Source organism: Phocoena phocoena, chromosome 4 (assembly GCF_963924675.1).
Source record: "Phocoena phocoena chromosome 4, mPhoPho1.1, whole genome shotgun sequence".
Classification (NCBI taxonomy): Eukaryota; Metazoa; Chordata; class Mammalia; order Artiodactyla; family Phocoenidae; genus Phocoena; species Phocoena phocoena.
The window spans coordinates 143,727,946-143,746,906 of NC_089222.1; the positions used below are offsets into that span (position 1 = coordinate 143,727,946).

Genomic DNA, 18,961 nt, shown 5'->3' on the forward strand with positions numbered 1-18,961 from the left:
TCATAAATCCTCCTGGACGCCCCTTCTCTCCAGCTCCGTGGCCTCCACCACGACACAGCCCACAGGAGTCTCGCTGCTCACTGGTGTCACATCCGCCCTTGTCTCCCCGCCACCCCACCTCATGCAATTTCCACGCTGAAGCCAGAGGGACCTTTTCAGAACACAGTTCCAATTCCCTGCTTAAAATCAACAAGTGGCTTCTCATTGTTCTCAGTACAGAAACCAAATCCTAATCTTCCACTATGAGACCAAATGTGGTCTACCTCCTAACGACGCTGCAGCCTCCTTCCCTACCAGGCCCGCTTCAGTCTCAGTGCTCTGGCCGTGACTACCCTTCAGTTCACTGGAACAATGGTTCTACTAACCACAGGACCTTAGCGCGTGCTGTTCTTTCTGCCTGAAATGTTCTCCCCACACCCTATGTCCCTAGTTAATTCCAGTCACTCAGTTTCCTCACAGTGGAGTCATCACTTAGTCAGGGAAGCCTCTCCTGACTTTCCATTATTTGCATCCACAGCACCGTGATAACTTGTTTAATGTCTGTCTCCAGACTACAAATGCCATGAAGGCAGGGACTGATGCCTACTAAATTGGCAAGTCACCGATCGATGCCCCAGCTTGCACCACAAAACCTGACATGAAGTCAGTGCTCAATATTTGCTAAGTAAATAAATGGAACAACTAATTGGCAGTCTTAAAAGATCAGCTATTTTTGCATAAGACGAATTACGATAGGCATGAGGCATGGAAACTCTGCCTGACTCAACCCCACCTCCAGTTTGATTCAAGGATGAATTGACACCCAGACTTAAAGCAGAATGCTTGGGAGACTTCCCTGGTGGTCCAGCGGTTAAGAATCAGCCTTCCATTGCAGGGGTCCCAGGTTCAATCCCTGGTCGGGAAACTAAGATCCCACGTGCCGCGGAGCAACTAAGCCTGCGTGCCACACCTACTGAGCCTGTGTGCCACAATGAGGAGCCCACGCGCTGCAGTGGAGGATCCAACATGCCGCAATGGAGGATCCCCCGTGCCGCAACAAAGATCCCAAGGAAGAACCCTAGTGCCGCAGCTAAGACCCGGAGCCAAAAATAAAATAAATATTTTTTTTTAAAAAAGCAGAATGCTTGGGAAAACCTGGGCTTCCTTTAAGGCAATGAGGTAAAAGGGGCTTTCATGGAGGCAGAAGATGGAAGAGAGTCTGTATCACAGAACAGAGAACGCAGAGGGCTGGGGGCGGGAGGTTGGGGGTGGGGAGAAGGGGCAGGAGCTAAGCCAGAGACTCACATGAGATCATCGCAAGGGAGCTTCCAAGGAGGGATTGACGCTGGGCAGAAAGCAGAGGAAGCAGGAGGCTCCACAGTGTTTCTGAAGGTGAGTCGGCTATAAACATCATTTCTATTCAGCTAACCTAGCCGGTACAGTGAAAGTCCATACTCATGGTCTGGGGTATTTTTCAGGCCCGCAGGTGAATTTACAGTTTCTCTTCTGGGTGGGATAACAATACCAAGACCACAGAGATCCTAGAAAGGGGCAGCCAGTCATCGCAGGCTTACAGGCAAATTTAACTTTCTTTACAATCGTGGTTTTACATCGTTTTAAATGTTCTGTAACACACATTCTAACAGATACAATTAACTGTAATGTGCGTATTTAACCTGACCTTGGGGCTTCCCTGGTGGCGCAGTGGTTGAGAGTCCGCCTGCCGATGCAGGGGACACGGGTTCGTGCCCCGGTCCGGGAAGATCCCACGTGCCGCGGAGAGGCTGGGCCCGTGAACCATGGCCGCTGAGCCTGCGCGTCCCGCGTACCGGAAAAAAACAAACAAACACTAAACTGACCTGGAAGCTTCACTACTTTCATGTTATAGGTTACAACCTCGAGAAATAACTACAATTGTTTTGGAGCTGCACTATTCCTCTTAAGTCTTTATTATTTGTTATTTGGAGGAAAAATAATAAAGAGTTAAGAGGAATCCTGCATTGTATCAAAAGACGCAGAGCAGCTATAAATGAAAACTTAAAGATCTGTACTTGACCATCAGATGTAAACAATTCTTATAGTACTTGTGCCAACAAGACTTATTTTCCTCAAGATTTTTTTCATCAAATTTCATGATAACATCTACCTTTTTAATTTTAATCAAATCTACTTGAAGGGGCTTCCCTGGTGGTGCAGGGGTTAAGAATCTGCCTGCCAATACAGGGTACACGGGTTCGAGCCCTGGTTCGGGAAGATCCCACCTGCCACAGAGCAGCTAAGCCCGAGAGCCACAACTACTGAGCCCACGCACCTAGAGCCCGTGCTCCACAAAAAGAGAAGCCCCCGCGCACCACAACGAAGAGTAGCCCCCGCTCGTGGCAACTAGAGAAAGCCCGCGCACAGCAGCGAAGACCCAATGCAGCCAAAAATCAATCAATCAATTAATTGATTTTTTTAAAAGTTAAGAGAATAGATCTTGAAAGTCCTCATCACAAGAAAAAAAAGTTTGCAACTATGTGTGGTAATGAATGTTACCTAGACTTACTGTGGTCATGATTTCACAATGTATACAAATACTGAATCATTATGTTGTACACCTGGAACTGATACAATGTTATACGTCAACTATATCTCAATAAAAAATAAAATAAAAATTTTACGGAAAAGAGAAAAAAGAAAATGCTACATATATATATATATACATATATATATGTCTACATATAATTCAGCCATAAAAAAGAAGTAAATCCTGCCACTGCACCATTGCAACAACATGGATGAACCTAGAGGGCATGATTCTGTGTGAAATAAGACAGGCAGAAAAAGATGAATACTGTATAATCTTATCTATATGTGGAATAAAAAAACCAAACTCATAGAAACAGAGCAGATTGGCAGTTGACACGGACAGGGGTTGGAGTGGGGAATCAGGAGAAAATGGGTGAAGGTGGTCAAAGGCTACAAACCTCCAGTTATAAGATGAATAAACACTGGGCATGTAATGTACAACACGGTGACCATAGTTAGGAATATTGGATTGTATACTGGAAATTTAATAGAGTAGATCTTAAAAGTTCTCAGCACACACACAAAAATTATACCTATGTGAGGCGAGGGGAGTGTTAACTAAACTTACTGTGGTAAGAATTTGCAGTATATACACTTGACCCTTGACCAACTCAGGGGCTAGGGGCGCCAACCCCCGGTGCAGTCGAAATGCAGGTACTGCTATCTCTGCCTCAAAGGGCAGGAAGCTGACGCAGTTTGTTCCGAGTCAGGACTCAAACCCCAGTTCTTTTGATTCCGTGTGTTATGATTGCTAATCGAACACAAACTTCCCTACACTTAGTTAATGTAAAGATCTGTAAAAGGAAAATACAGGTACCATATTTATTGAAAAAGATACAGGTATAAGTGGACCCATGTAGTTCAAAGCCTGTTGTTCAAAGGTCAACTGTACATATGTCAAATCATTACATTATTCACCTTAAACCCACACAATGTTTTGTCAACCATATCTCAGTAAAGCTTAACAATTTTTTCCATTAAAAAAATAAAGTCACTCATAATCTCCCATTTGGTGTGGTTTTGACATATGTTATGGGTTGAATTGTGTTTCCCCCAGATATACTGAAGATATATGGAAGCCCTAAGCCCCAGGACCTCAGAATATGACCCTATTTGGAGAGAGGGTCTTTACAGAGGTAATCAAGTTATAATGAGGTCATTAGGGTGGGCCCTAATCCAATACGACTGGTGTCCTTATAATAGGGGGAAATTTAGATACACAGACATGCACAGAAGGAAGACTCACTGAAGACACACAAGGAGTACGCCTTGTGGAAACAGAGGCAGAGACTGGACTGATGCAGCAGAAACCCAGGGACAGCAAGGACTGCTGGCCACCACAGCTAAGAAGAGGCAAGGAAAGATTCTACCCAGGATCTCAGGGGGCGCGTGGCCCTGCTGACACCTTGATTTAGGACTCCAACCTCCAGGAAAAACAGACAATAAATGTCTGTTGTTTTAAGTCACCCAGTTTGTGGTCCTTTGTTACAGCAGCCCTCACAGGCTACTACGACACATAGTTTCATCTTGAGGACACTAGTATTATAACAACTAAGTTCTTGGTGGCAGCACTCAGCTTCTCGCTTAGTTGGTAGCGACCTTTGTCCATCAGAGGCTTGGAAAGTCTCCAGTAACAGCCACTTGGTGAGGTGGGAGAAACGTGAAAGCAGATCTTCCAAGCTGGATGCAAGTTTTATCCCAGTTGGTCCATGAGAATGAGTTAGAGCATGCTTATATATGCAGGATTCATATACACAGGACCTTGCTGGATAATCCTAGTCATCGTGTCAGTGTACAAGAAGACAGACTTTCTAGGGCATCATTGGAATCTACATCTTTTCCATGAAACAGTGGGCATCTAAAACGATCATATCAGGACTTCCCTGGTGGTCCAGTGGTTAAGACTCTGTGCTTCCACTGCAGGGGGCACGGGTTGGATCCCTGATTCGGGAACTAAGATCCCACATGATTCATGGCATGGTCAAAAAGTAAAAAAAGAAAAGAGAAAAGAAAACAATCATATAACTTTGAAGCACCAAATGAAACAAAACATTTGTGGGTTTTTTTAACTCATCAAAATGCATTATGAAATATTTCTTACAAATCAAAACCATGCATATAAGAGAGCAAACACTCATGTACCCCCAATATACCTTAAGAGCTAACCATTAGAAATAGAACTGAAGCCCCAAGGCTCCCTTCCATGTAGGCCTCACTCCAGTCTCCCAAATCCCCTCCAGAAGTAGCCCCTATCTGATTCTTTTGGTTGGCTTGTCTCTCTTGTTAATAAGTAGGAAACACTTTATGTATTTTGGATACCAATTCCTCACGAGTTAAATGACTTCCCGGTTTGTGGCTTATCATTTCACTTTTTATAGTATCTTTTGCTAGAGAGAAATTTTAATTTTAGGGCTTGGCACATCCTGGACCATGGGAGGTATGTGTATGTTTTAACCCCAGACTCAAGAGAGAATAGGCCTTGAGATATGTAACCCCACCCGAAATAGACACATTTCCTGTGGACTTTCTTTGCAGATTTTTTTGCTAGTGGGTGGCTTTGCCCAGGTTCACCCTGTCACTGAGGGGAGCTCTGCAAGGGCTTCCTCTGGTGCTCTCCAGCCCACTCCCAAGTGTCCTCAGGGCCAAAGTCTTGTCTCCTCTTCTGATGTCAGTTAAACCAATGCTTTGGCTTAACTGAGATCAGCAAATGCTCCCAGGGCAGTGCTGGCTTCTTGCAGTTTCTGGCTTCTGTTTTTTGGCCCCTGGAGACACACACTTCCTGTGGTCCAGGACACTCCAGACTGTGAAAAACATGATCACACTAGACCAAGACAACCAGCACTAGGAAGGGTATGGCAAAACCCAAATCCACTCAGGAGGGATGCACATTCAACCCAGAACTTGGGAATTCCCACAGAGAAGAGCCCAGAAACATCACTGCCCGGCAGTCATGAATAGGAGCCAGCAGAGACCACGGAAAACGGAACTGGCGTGAGAACGGAACTGGTCGTTTGAAATTATGCTTGTAATATTGTACCCAGCATTGCTACATGTTTTGTAACCCGAGGGTTTTTCATTACGTCTCGTGGTCACATACTGCCAGAAATAGAAGTCATTACATATGTTTTAAAACACAGTTTTAGGTACATCCAATATAACTTCAACTTTATTTTCTTTATGTAAAAGCTTTTAAATTTACTTTTCCTGTTTGCTGAGCAATCTGGTTTTTTTATTCGATTATTAAAAAGAAAATTATCTTACTTAGTAAGGCATACTATGTATGGTCATTCTGAAAAATAGTTTTAAACTACACTGTTATTATATACACACTACTATACATAAAATAAACAACAAGGACCTACTGTATAGCACAGGGAACTATACTCAATATTTTGTAATAATCTATATGGGAAAAGACTGAAAAAAAAAAATATATATATATATATAAAACTGAATCACTTTGCTGTACCCCTGAAACTAACACAACACTGTAAATCAACTATACTCCAATAAAAATAAATTTTAAAACTACACTGTTATTGAAAGCTTTGTTTTAAAAAAAATCTTAATTTAAGACATAATTAAATCATACTTATTTACATAGGATAATGCCATAATACATTTCCTTTGGGGCTTACAAAGCATGTACATATTAGCCCAGGATGCAGAGTGAGGTCATGCGTATGGAAGGTGTGAGAGCTGAGTATGTTAATTTTCCTCTTTGGCCCAAACACCTTTGAGTTCAGGACCCATCACTGGGTCCAAGTGATGCCCAAGTTATCCAGTTATCTTAAAAAGAAGTTTAATTCACCCTTGGTTGGGTAGGTGGTGGATTCCTAATAGTTTAGATAGAATTGTATGTGATTTATTAAGGAATATAGACAAACACAAGTTTTTGAGGTTTTGCCTAAAAACGCTGGATCATCACTTGCTAGAACTTCAGGCGGAGGTGACGGTGCCTGCAGAACGACTAGGGCAGAGAACTAACAACTGAGGAACAACCCCCGCTGGCAGCAAAATCTAGCCTACACTTTTCCAGCTGACTGTGAAATAAGATATAATCTCCTCTCCACAAATACCTGTGAAACCACCGGCCCTTTCTCTGGCCCCTGCTTGATTTTTCTATTTCCTATTTGCCTCTTGCACTTGGCACTGTTGCTTCTGTTCCTTTTGGCCAAATGTCGTGTAGGCCTGCTTAACCTCCCCACCTGCCTGCAGCAGCGTCCAAGGAGGTCCTGCTCCCCCCAGGCTTAGGTGCTGGTGCCAGCTACAAATTGTCACTTGCCATCTGCCTCTACAAAGATGAGGTCATCCACCACTGCAGCCGCTCACCTTCAACACCCCCTGAAAGGAGCTCAGGGTGGACATCAGGAATGAGGCCCTCTGTGCTCTGGGAGAAACTGGCAGAACAGGCCCTCAGATAGTTAGAGATTTGCAGCAGATGTCACGGTGACATCTGTTCCTCCTGATTAGCGTGATCTGAGGGTGGAGTTTTCCATCCTCTGATCTCAAAAGGTCATTTGTCCGACACCTGGCACGGGCCCAGTTTTAGGGTTGGTGATCCCAACCAGTCTTAGCCGGCTTGAACTGGACAGGAGCCCACCCCAAGTTCCTGAAAAACGGTGCGGCGGCCTGGGCGCTGGGTCACCGAAGTGGTCATTGAAAAACCACTGAAGTTCTTGAAAAACCACTAAAGCCTCCATTACTACAGTGACCCATAGGTCAGAGGTGTTATCTATAGGCGTGACTAAGGAGTCAAAAGTAACTAAGGTGAGCTTGGTCAGTGAAGGCAGGTTAGAAGCAGAGTTTTTAGCGAGCTGTTCCTTTAGCTGCTGTTCTGTCAGACAAGCTCAGGTATTTCTGTTAGTCACCAGTTTCTGTTAATCCTATGCGGATGCTTTTTTTTTAACCCTATGGGGCACGGTTTCACGGGGTATCTGTTTTACCCATTTATCTGGCACTCGTATGAGTCTCCAGCCTTAGCCAAGGTGGGGGGCCTCTCCCGGGTGGAGTTGAGGTGTGGGTATGCGCCTCTTGGTTGGAATGCTTCCCGGCACCGGGCATGGGCAGGAGTGGGGATTGAAGGCACGATCAATGGGGCAGAAGGAAGCCAATAACTAACTACACCTACTCCATGTCTATGCCTAACTTGGGGGGAGTCTGCACCGCAAGTTATAAACACTCAAGTAAACTAAAGCTTGCACTTCTGATCTGTTTGGCTACGGGACTAGTGCGGTCACAGGCCAAAAGAGCGTCCACGGTCCCACCTGAGGCTGCCCTGCAGGGTGACCACAGGTGACCACTCCGGAGTACAGGAAATGGCACCCACAATGATCACTTCGGTGACCCAGCGCCCAGGCCGCCCCGCCGTCCGGGTCCGCGGGCCCCAACCGCCAGTGATTGGTGGCTCTTCCCGGGGGCGTGGCCTCGAGGCGCAGCGCGGGGAGCCTGGAGGCCGCCAGGATGCGCGCGCAGGACCTCGGCGGTGGTGCGCGCGCAGCAGCCGGAGCCCCGCCCCGCCCTGTCCCTGCCTGTGATTGGCGCCTTCATCCTAGGGGGCGGGCCCTCAGGTGGCAGAGGGCGCGCTGCGGCCGCGTCTGTTAGGTGTGACCTTCTTCCGCCCGGCCTGTTCCTCGGTCCGTGCCCCCGTCATGGCCATGGCGGCCTCGTTTCTGCTGCGGCAAGGACTAGCCGGGGGGCTGAAGGTAAAGGGGGGCCGGGCCGGGCCGGCTCCCGGGGGCCCGCGGAGGGCGGGGCGAGGGCCGCGGCCCTAACGGTCACCTCCAGCCGTCCGGGGACGCCTCTGACCCCATTTCCCGGGCCGAGGAGAGGACGCCGGGTCGGGGGCCGGGCCCGGGGAGCGGCGAGGGTCCCGGCGACCCCGGCCACCGCTCCCTCTGGTGCTGGATCACCGGGAACCTCCGGTGTGCGGTCCGGGCCTCCGACAGGCGTGGGGGCCGCTGGTGCCCCGCGCCGAGCCCTGTCCGAACCCTTGAGGACAGTGTCTCTACTGCTTATTTAACCCGCGAGGAAATGAGGGCACTTTCAGGCACCTGGTTGACCCGGTAACTTACGAGGCCATGTGAAGCCAGCTTAGGTTACCTCATCTGTGAAAAAAAAGGAAGAAAGAAGGGCGTTCTCCATATAGGAAAAGCGAAGTCCCCTTCACTATCTTTAAAATTAAAAGGGGCTCTTATTAGAAAAGCAAGAACTATTCGTGGCAAAATAAAGTACAGATGGTTGGAGGGGAGATCTGTTGTCAGAGAGGCCACTGTTTACCTCTGCATATCTAGTCCCAGTTCATTTTTGTTTTAGCTTTCATGTATACATATACACACGTGCTGACGTCATAACCATAAGAAGCAAATGTTTCACTCTCGTACATGGGCTGTAGGCACCTCTCTCCTGTGTCCAGCATCTGGGACAGTGCCCAGCACATAGCAGGCCTTAGTAAATGTATGCTGAGTGAATTAACGGTCTGTAAAATGCTTTCCACTTATGATACATGGTAGGCAGTTTTGAAGCAACTATTATTCATCTACATTATTTTTCATGGCTAGATAGTGCTTCTACTTTATATTCTAAGTACAGGAAAACATTTTATGAAAAGAATCAGTATTTTGTAGGTTGATAGGTAATTGGAGAGTACAAAACAGTACGCTCAGGAGAAAGTGGTTGGAGAAATACCCGAATGTTAATAGTGACTGTCCTTGAACTCAGGTGTTCTTTTCTTGCAGCTTTTTTAGTATTTTCCCAAATTTCCATAATACACATAGATTAAGAGAATTGTAATAACTGTTAGAAATATGCCATATGTATGCAAAGCATTTATATGTCATAATAATACATAGTTTTCATGTCGTAATAGCTGTTAAAAACGGTATTACTCTAAAATATTCGTATTTGTGCCATTCTTTTGTCAGACTGTGCTCCTAGAAGCAGGAGTGTTTCGAGGACTTGCTTCTACAGTTTCTCTCTCTGCAGAATCAGGAAAGAATGAAAAGGGATTGCCACCGAATCCCAAGAAGCAAAGTCCACCAAAAAGTAAGATTTTAGTGGTCGTCATAAGGGAGACAGAATACAGAGTAAATCACTCAGCTTCCCAAGCAGGAAAAGGAGTTTACTAGCTACGTAATTGGACTCTTTGTTTCTAGCAGTGTCCAGGTTATAATCAGACATAGGATCTGTAACAGGCTTTAGACCAAACACATCAGTAACATAACAGTTAACTCTGTTAAGGCTGAACTCAACGATTAGCCCTGAACTGTTCTCTCTGTATTTTCTAAATGCCAAACTCCACGGATGGCAACGGGATGCGGAGTATGCAGGCTCTGTGGCATTTAGGTGGCCCTCATACCGATCCCATACTTCCGTGAAGCAGCTGTGAACCCCTCCTTTTTTTTCTTCCCTGATTGTGACTTTTCAGTGTCTCTGGGACTTATCCGTAGTCTCCCAGGCTTTGCTTGGTCATAGCCCAGGATTGCAGGCATCCTTTTACGACTGTGGAGAGAGAGTTAGGAGTAGGTACCGTCTTCCATTATGACTCTGGTGAAGCGTGATTCTAATCTGCTTCCAGCTCTGTCCACAGTCATTTTGACTTTTATCACCAGTTTTGACTCTTTCCCCTGAATCCAGTGTAGTATATCCTCATAGGAGGAGAGCAGGAAACGCAGCAGTGTGAACCTGGTTATAATCCAGGTCCACTGCGTTTAGTCTTAACTGATGAAACCCTAGTTAACTCTTAATATATGCATATGATATATACAGTCTCTTTATAAAGCTTTGACTGTGTGGGGTTTAGAAGGATAATTGGAGTTTGTCTTGTTTTCATCAAAATATCATTTACTCAGTTTGAATGCTTGAAAAGCGTGTAGACACTTTTGTTTAGTCCCCGTTCATCTGCCCACAGAGACGTGGGCAGCCTATAAAACGTCCGCGCGCTGTTGAGAGAGCCAGCCACCCACTGCCTTTCACACGCCATCCGTCCACGCTGAGCAGGTGTACCCTCCCTGTGGTGTCTACGCGCCCCCGTCCGAGTTCAGCAGGAGCTTGTTTTCTGTCCTGTGCCTGCTGTGTTTTTAAAGCCAGAATTCCATTTTCATCTGTACGTTTCTAAACAGGTATCTTAAACATAAGGACTCTTCTTTTTTCCAAAGATCCCCCTTTTTACAAACATGCTTCTGCATATGAGTAGAAATGGGATACTTCATCCTGTGGCGGTTTGGGGTGCAGTTACGAGCAGGGAACACCGAGCTGGGAGTTGGCCTCGGGCTCATGTAGCTTCTGCCTCTGGGCGTGGCAGGCCGTGCCGCCCTCGGAGTTCCTCCGTGCCCAGCGGGATCAGTGCGCCAGTCTTGGCCTGGTCGATGTGAGACTGACAACCGGCGTGTCATGTGTATGTGCCGTCAGGTGGGAGGACAGTTTTTAGAGCTACACCGTCTTTAATGCACATTATGTTTGTATCTCAGAATTTAAAAAATAATTACAGTCCCTCCATGAAGAAAAAGAAATGATGCTTCTAAGTCAACATGTGCAGGCCTCAGTATTTCTCCCGAAGTGTCAGTGATTGGTGAGTGTAAGATACAGAAATGCTTTGGCCTGCCAGTGGCGCATTGCCACTGTGGGTGGTTTTGGAAGCTCGAGGGAAAGTTCCCTGCATGCAGACGGGGCCCTGAGCGCTCACCCTTGGGTTCACGTCTAGTCTGGGGATCTGCATCTGGGGTGAACACGCTCTCCATTGTTCCACCTGGGGCGCAGCTCATCGTAGCCCGCGCTTCCTTCCTGAGGGGAGCTGCCGGCACTGCAAGCACAGACATCAGAATCCGGGTCTCCAGGTGGATGCCTCCCCTGCACAGCTGCCCGGCTTGCCAGCTTTGATGTTCTGGTGAATTCCATCGCTAGGCTGAATTTTGCAATAATCAGTAAGCAACCATTGACGGGATAACTCCTATGTGGCTTTCTAAAGACTCTTTCAGGAAGCCAAAGTTCATTATCTGCTTCAAGCCCCTGTTCCAGTTTGAGAAACGAGGAATCTCCGGAAATAGGGGTTTGATGTATTTAATTCTAACCAGCGTTGCTAGGCACTGTTTTAAGCACTCCGTATCTCCCCGCCACACCCCGTATCTCCCCTCCACACCCCGTGAGAAGGTACCGTTAGTATCCCTGGGTTATAGATGAGAAAGTGGGCGGGGGACTCCTGAGCTGCCCAAGGTCACACAGATGTCGGTAGTGGAGCCCAGTCTGAGCCCAGGCAGTAAGGCCCCACAGCCCATATTTATAAGCAATGTGCTGTCTTGCCTCTGAAAAAAGTCTCAGTTCTCGCATGTTCATTAAAACCAAAACCAAAAAAAACAAAACAAAACTTTTTTTAATAGTAAAAAACATGTAAAAAGAGGTTTTAGTTACCATACAGAATTTGAATAACTATTCCTTCACATCCTGTTGAAATGCACCTTTGTTTCTCAATGTGCTTCGTTTCTGAAATTAGTTTTGTGACCCACTGACAAGATGTGGTGGTATTGTAAGGCTGCTGACCTGTTTCAAACACCAAAGGCATTTTTCCTTTCAGTAGGGGACTACTAAAAAGTTGAAGGTCATGCCCTCCCTTGCTTTTCAATGAGCAGGAAAGAAATTCAGGAAATTCAAATTGAGAGGAGACAGAGAAGCAATAAGAGAGCTCCTGTCTCTGCGCTGTCACTAGTGTTCGTAGACCTTTATTTACGTGGGTTGTGATGGTCTCTGAGGGTTCGAAACCGTCCCTGAGAGCCCCCCTCTTGTGCCGGGAGGGGTGTCTCCATGGCTAGTCTTATTTAAGTAGCTTTGTGTTTTCGTATATTTATCTTTCAAGGAAAGTCACACTGAAACTAAAACGTTTTCAGAGTATGCAGGCATCCCGCCTCTAGACACGCAAGAGGTTTCATGAAAACAAACAGGTAAAGTCATACTTATATTCAAAATGAGAGCCATTGTTCCTGTACCCGATGGTTGTGTCTCCAGGTGACATCCTGCACTGTGAATGCAGGTGTGGTGTCCACACTGGCACTTTGGCACAGAGGTCACTGGTGGCAGCCACAGATCGTCGTGGCAGGCTTCCTGCTGAGTCACAGAGGACGCTGGGCCTCTGCTGCAGCAGGTCAGAGGTTGGCTCTTAATAAAAAGCAAATATGCCACTGAGGCTTATTCTATGAGCCTTTCCATGGAATTGTCCCAATAACTAAGCCTGAATAAAAGATATTTTAGAACATTAATGTTCTTATAACATTAAATAAGACAAGTTTCCTTTTTCAAACAAAATAAACTATATCATTTGAAGTTTTCTTCCTGTTTTCAATAGGTGATAAACTCTAACGTTTTAATAACTTATTTACAGTTTTAAAAATCTCCACAATAAATTTTAGAAGATTGAGGCATAATAATTAGATAGCAGCCTATCTAAAATAAGCCTTATTTTAAGTTAATATTTCACACTTGGAAAATTCATGCTCAGCGTAGAAGTGTATTAATGATACAGGTGAGCAGGCTAGCAGGGTTCGTAGACCAGCCTGTGTTACCCATTGCTTATAGGAACTTCTGGGCTATATCAGGTATGGTTTAGAAAGACGAGTTCAAGCGCACGCGCACGCCTTTGCCATGGTTTTATGTTTAACACGATCCTGGAGCTCTGTTCTGCTCCTGTAGCAGAATGCAGATTCTGGGGTGGCACACGGCCACAGAATCAGACGGCATGGCGGGGGGCGGGGGGTGGAGGTGACACGGTGATGGTTTTTAAAGCAGTGACCCACTGCTCCAGCTGTTCAGTCATATCCTCTTACACTGTCCATTAACCTCTCTCTGGCCCATTTCTCATTATTTCTGGTTATTCCTCAGTTTTCTTTGACCATTTTCTATCATTCTGTTTTAGACAGAGAGAGAGTTCCTGAGCTCAGAAAACAATTAGAAACTTTTTTGGATACCAGTAAGATGGTAAAGTTAGAAATACATTTTTTTCCACTTTAAAGAAGTAGTATACTTTTTAGTATAAAGTAGACTCCTAGACTTGAAAGTAAGGAATGCATTTAGAGTTTGCTCATCTGAAATATACTTTATAAGTTTTGCTTTAGATTTGAAAAGTAATTTTAATTTGTAAACACTTACCCTGTATTTTTCTTCTAATCTGTATGGTTAAAAAAGATTTAGCACCTGAGAAACCTGAATGAAATGAGCTCTCATGAATGTACTGTGGCAGGCTTTCATTTTCTTTTGTAACTGACTCTACAAAGTCTAAGACTTTTATATCAGCATCTTTTTGTAACAGCTTAAAACTCATTGTTTCCAATGATACATATGATACTAAATTATTTTAGACTTTTCTGGTCTTGGAATACTTTTCCTTGGCAGAGGAGATCCCCAAATGATAGGATTTTGCAGGACTTCCATCCTCTCCGGCACCTTCACTTGAGTCACATTACGCCCTCAGTCTGATCTCCCACTCTTAGACTCATGCATATGCGCACCCCAGACCCAAACCAGGCCACTGTCTCTACTTCTGCTTTGCTGTTTTGCTCAGAAAGTTCAAGTTCATACAATACGGGTAATTTTTAAAAATATTTGAGGTGCACCAATTTTTTTAGGGATTTAAGAAATGATACATTTCTAAAACTTCATCATCTGAAAATACCTTTATATTATAGTTTATCTTAAATTTAGATGAAAATAGTAGCTTAAAAAATTACCATCCAGCAGCTCTCGCTGCAAAAAATGGAGACAAGATTGTTACTTCTGTTGGTAAAAATCCCATCTTAAAAAGTTTCAGCCACCAAGAAAAACATCTGCGTTTTTTACTGTTCTCTGTCTTGTGTGGCTTGCCTTTCGCTTAAGAATGGGTTTCGACGGAACAGTTCCTAAGATGATTATGTTGAAGATATTATCAATAACAAAGTGATATGTAATGAAATGTCTGTGGCCTTGGTGAATTTTCACTGTTTTACTAAATATTAAAAATAATCTTCCTCTTTATGCCATTTCCTAGATGTAGTGGAGCCAAAGGAGAGGGGCCAGCAGCTAGCCACCCCAACAGCAGATGAATTGTCTAAAAACGTACCTTCACCCACTTCTTCCCCACCAGTTGTGAAGCAAGGCAGGGTGCTAGCTGGCCCTAACCCCGATGCCAGCATGCCGCTCACAGACCAAGGGGTTCTGAAGTTTTTGCCAAGAAAGACTTTGGTAGAGTTTCCTCAGAAAGTTGCACCTCCATTCAGAAAACAGGGTTCTGATTCAGAAGGAACCCAGCAGGGCAGGAAAGGGACAGATGACTCATCTTCGTCTTCATCTTCGTCCAGCTCCTCTGATTCCGAGTCAGATGAGGAGGGTGACAGCTCAGAAGCGGGTCCTCAGGCAAAGAGCAAACTCAGAGGAGGGTTTCCCGTAGCACAGGCCTCCCATTCCTCTGCAGGTGGGGCCCCCCAAATTGAAATACCTGCACAAGAGAAGAGTGTATCACGGCAGCTGCATCCGGACCTCGTCTCTGCACAGAGGCCCCACGGGGCAAAGAAGAAAGGGGCCTCCCGTCAACCATCAGAGGACAGAAAAGACCCCAAACCAAAAACCACAGCACCCAAGTCACACGCAGGTGAAAAGTTTATGGAGCAAGATGTAAAGGAAAAACAATGGCAGAAAGTATCTACATCAAATGGAATGGATAAGGAAAGCCAGAAGCCGCTGGAAATTACAAAAACCTTATCTGACCGGACGAAACCAGGATTATCCACGCGGCCGCGTGGCAGCCCAGCGCCCACTCAGTCTGCGGAAACCAGAGCAGGAAGACGGCTGCCAGCGACTCCGGAGACCAAGGAAAGGCTTTTGGAAAAACAAGTACCAGAGCCTGATGGGGAGGTGGCTCTTTCCCTGTTCCGAAAAGAAGATCTGGGAAAGCGAGTAGCAGAAGGAATCCTGAAGGCCAAGGGAGAGATTTTGGAAGATCAGTTACCAGCGAGTAATGTGAAGCCAGTCCCTGTTCACAATAAAGACGTTTGTGATGAAAAGACAGCGGTCCTAAAGCTTGAGGAAAAGGGTGGAGTCATCGAGGACCCAGCAGCTCAGATGGAAGGCCAGGACGGCACGCAGGGTATACCTTGACTTGGGGCCGAGAGCTCTTGTCCTGTGGTGGTGGGTGAGACTGAAGAGCTGTGTGATCTGAAGAAGCCTTACGCTCGATCAGATTCTGCAATAGGAACACGGCCTATAGCCCTGTCTCAGATAAGCTGAGGGATATATGTTAGTTACGGATAAAAATCCCTGAAACATTTGAAATTTATATCACAGTGGAAGAGTATGCCCTTGGCACTCTTGGACTGTCCCTTAACCAGTGTAACTTGTGAAAATAGGCACCCTTAACTTTTGAGGGTGTTCATGTGTTCATTTCTTGAACCTGCAGAGCATGTCACTGAGTGGAGGGGGGCTGTCCTGTTAAACTCCCACGGGTGAGGAGCGATAGTTCCAGCTGTACTGATGGTCTTCAGGTGAGCCAGACAGGCTGTGGCTTTCAGCATCTTTATGCCTAAGGGAAAACCGCGTTTTAGGGAGTAAAGCCGTGGCATGAAGGCAGCCGTGAAATGCACGAGTCTGATTTACCCCAGACAGTTCCTGCTCGTAAAGAGCACAGTGGGCTGCTTTTTCTATATTGAATTTTCATGAAGGGCTTTTTCGCTACCCTACATTTTTTTCTTTTTTCTTTTTTCTTTTTTTTTTGCGGTACGCGAGCCTCTCACTGTTGTGGCCTCTCCCGTTGCGGAGCACAGGCTCCGGACGCGCAGGCTCAGCTGCCATGGCTCACGGGCCCAGCCGCTCCGCAGCATGTGGGATCTTCCCGGACCGGGGCACGAACCCGCGTCCCCTGCATCGGCAGGCGGACTCTCAATCACTGCCACACCAGGGAAGCCCTGCTACCCTAAATTTTTAAAGAGAAACTTTATTCCTATTATTTTACCATTTTCTTGCGCTTTGAACTTCATAAAATGCAGTGTGCGCTAGGTGGATCATGGCAAAACTGTAAAGCAGGTCTCCTGTCTTAGGATCTGTGGCTCTTGAAAACGCATCACTGACAAACCCTGCTCCTTCCTGTTTGCTCTCTTCTTTTTAAAGCCCTCCCCCTTGCCTAATTTACATTACCTGTAATTATACTTACGGGTTGCACTATGTTGACGGGATTGATGTGTTTTCTTCCCTCTCCATCTTCTCTTTCATAAATGTGCGAAGTGCCAGCCCCTGCCAGTCTTCTCCAGACGTCAAGAACCACTTTCCTGATGCTGCTGTGTTAGTCATTCTGCTGTAAATTTGTAAAACCTTCAGGATGATAACATAGAGAATTGGGGGTTTTCAGACTGCAGTCTTTTTGAAAACAATTTGCCCCTACTTTTTCACGGTTGTGTTATTTTTTTTTTTTTTTTTTTTTTTTGCGGTACGCGGGCCTCTCACTGCTGTGGCCTCTCCCGTTGCGGAGCACAGGCTCCGGACGCGCAGGCTCAGTGGCCAGGGCTCACGGGCGCAGCCGCTCCGCGGCACGTGGGATCTTCCCGGACCGGGGCACGAACCCGCGTCCCCCGCATCGGCAGGCGGACGCTCAACCACTGCGCCACCGGGGAAGCCCCTGGTTGTGTTATTTTTCCAGTATTCTCTTTGCCCTTCAGGGCAAAGACACTGCCCAGGAGTGCAGCTCACTTGCAGGGGCAGCGTCTACACGGGGCCGACTTCGTAGCTCTCCCAGCCCAGCTGCCTGGCTCCTGGCCCTCCGGGGGGATTGGTGTTGGACAAGAGTTCTCCAGACCCTCGTTCCCTCCAGTCAGCACCTTCCCCACCTGGGCTGTAAGAGTGCATCTGCTTGGGATGTCCCTGTAGCACATCGAAGATACTCTGCGTGTTGAGATTGGAAGGATGTCACGTCTTTAAATAAGACATCATTTATTTTAATACAACCAAAAAAATGAAAGCCAAAACTTTTGGTATGAATCCAAATAGTGGAAAACCGTAGCTATTTTTTGTGCCGCGTGAGTAGGAGTGGCGAGAGTCCCGACGGCAGTGGTTTAGGGTCAGTAAGAACTTAACCAGGCTGAGCCGTCACCCCACGCCAGCTTCGCTGTGCCTCCATCGTGTGGCGTGTCATGTTGCAGGAGAGCTGGGTGTCTTTTGCTTCATCCGTGCTCTTAGTTCTAAGATCACCAGTTGCGTAGGTGTGTGGATTTTAATTCTTTTTTCCACTTAGAGAAATAAGGCTAAGTATTTCTTAGTCTGTGAATCTAAAGTATACCAACAACTTCTTCAAAAAAAGTTAAACAACAGAAACTACACATCTCATTTCCAGTTCCCCTTAACTGTGTCATTATTAAAACCACTGGGCTTTATCTAATTTTCTTGCGTTTAGAGACTTAAAAGGCTCACTTAGTTTCTGCTTTTAAATTTCTCTTCTGTGAATGGTTTATTTCTATTAGAGACATTTTTTAATAGATCTGCTATTTTTTTGCATCTTTAAATGACCTGAAAGTCCCTCCATAACTGTTCTTGGCATTTTCAAGGCTAGAGGTATACAAAGTTAAGATGTTAAGGCACGTTGTAAAAGCTATTCCACTTCTTACATTATTGAGGCTATATGTTTTAGTATAAATTTTCAGCTAATTTATTTTGCTTTTGAAGACACTTGCTTTCTGGGCTTTTCTAAGTAGACAGTGCATTCAGGAAAGGTTCATGTAGAATGCTTGGTATGTGAGTGTGTGTGTGTGTGTGTGTGTGTGAGAGAGAGTGTGCGCTGACTCACTCAGAAGCTCCCTCCCTCTCGGATCCTCACCTGCGCTGTTTCCCCCGCAGAGTCCCCGCTGGCCGCCACCCCCGCTGAGCCATTTGACAACACCACCTACAAGAATCTCCAGCATCATGACTACAGCACGTACACCTTCTTGGACCTAAACCTGGAGCTCTTGAAGTTCAGGATGCCTCAGCCCTCCTCAGGACGAGAGTCACCTCGCCACTGAGAGCTGTTTAAAGGTTAACCTTTCCGTGTCTTTCTGCATTCTTGCGTGCGAAAATAAAACCCACTCAGTGGTCATGAGGCCTGGTGTGTAGGATTGCTTTCCCTTCCGCACCTTTCATAGTGAGTTGTGAATTGGCAGCAGTCCTGCTGATGATTTATTCACCATGTGTTTAGATGCATCTATATGCAGGGAATTTTTCTCTTTTTTTTAATTAAAAATTTTTTTAATTAATTATTTCTGGCTGTGTTGGGTCTTCGTTGCTGTGCACAGGCTTTCTCTAGTTGTAGCAAGTGGGGGCTACTCTTCGTTGCGGCGTGCAGGCTTCTCACTGCGGTGGCTTCTCTTGTTGCGGAGCACAGGCTCTAGAGCACGGGCTTCAGTAGTTGTGGCTCGTGGGCTCTAGAGCTCAGGCCCAG

General features: G+C 46.0%; 1 protein-coding gene across 2 annotated transcripts; it reads left to right on the forward strand.

Moving 5' to 3' along the window:
- The first annotated feature begins 8,204 nt into the window (after nt 1–8,204).
- NDUFV3 (NADH:ubiquinone oxidoreductase subunit V3) lies at nt 8,205–18,545 on the forward strand. 2 transcript variants are annotated; one of them, XM_065876815.1, is made up of 4 exons: nt 8,205–8,252; nt 9,471–9,591; nt 14,555–15,649; nt 18,382–18,545. In XM_065876815.1, the coding sequence occupies exons 1-4, from the start codon at nt 8,205–8,207 to the stop codon at nt 18,543–18,545; spliced, it is 1,428 nt and encodes a 475-aa protein (XP_065732887.1). The 2 variants fall into 2 exon arrangements, with proteins under 2 accessions (XP_065732887.1, XP_065732888.1); XM_065876816.1 differs by lacking the exon at nt 14,555–15,649.
- The last annotated feature ends 416 nt before the right edge of the window (nt 18,546–18,961 follow it).

What these genes read in the sequence shown, in the direction of transcription:
- NDUFV3 (XM_065876815.1), top strand. Translation starts at nt 8,205, where the DNA reads ATGGCGGCCTCGTTTCTGCTGCGGCAAGGACTAGCCGGGGGGCTGAAG. An exon ending in GACTAGCCGGGGGGCTGAAG is followed by an intron (nt 8,253 to 9,470) that starts GTAAAGGGGGGC and finishes TTCTTTTGTCAG; the next exon opens with ACTGTGCTCCTAGAAGCAGG. An exon ending in AGGCCAGGACGGCACGCAGG is followed by an intron (nt 15,650 to 18,381) that starts GTATACCTTGAC and finishes TTTCCCCCGCAG; the next exon opens with AGTCCCCGCTGGCCGCCACC.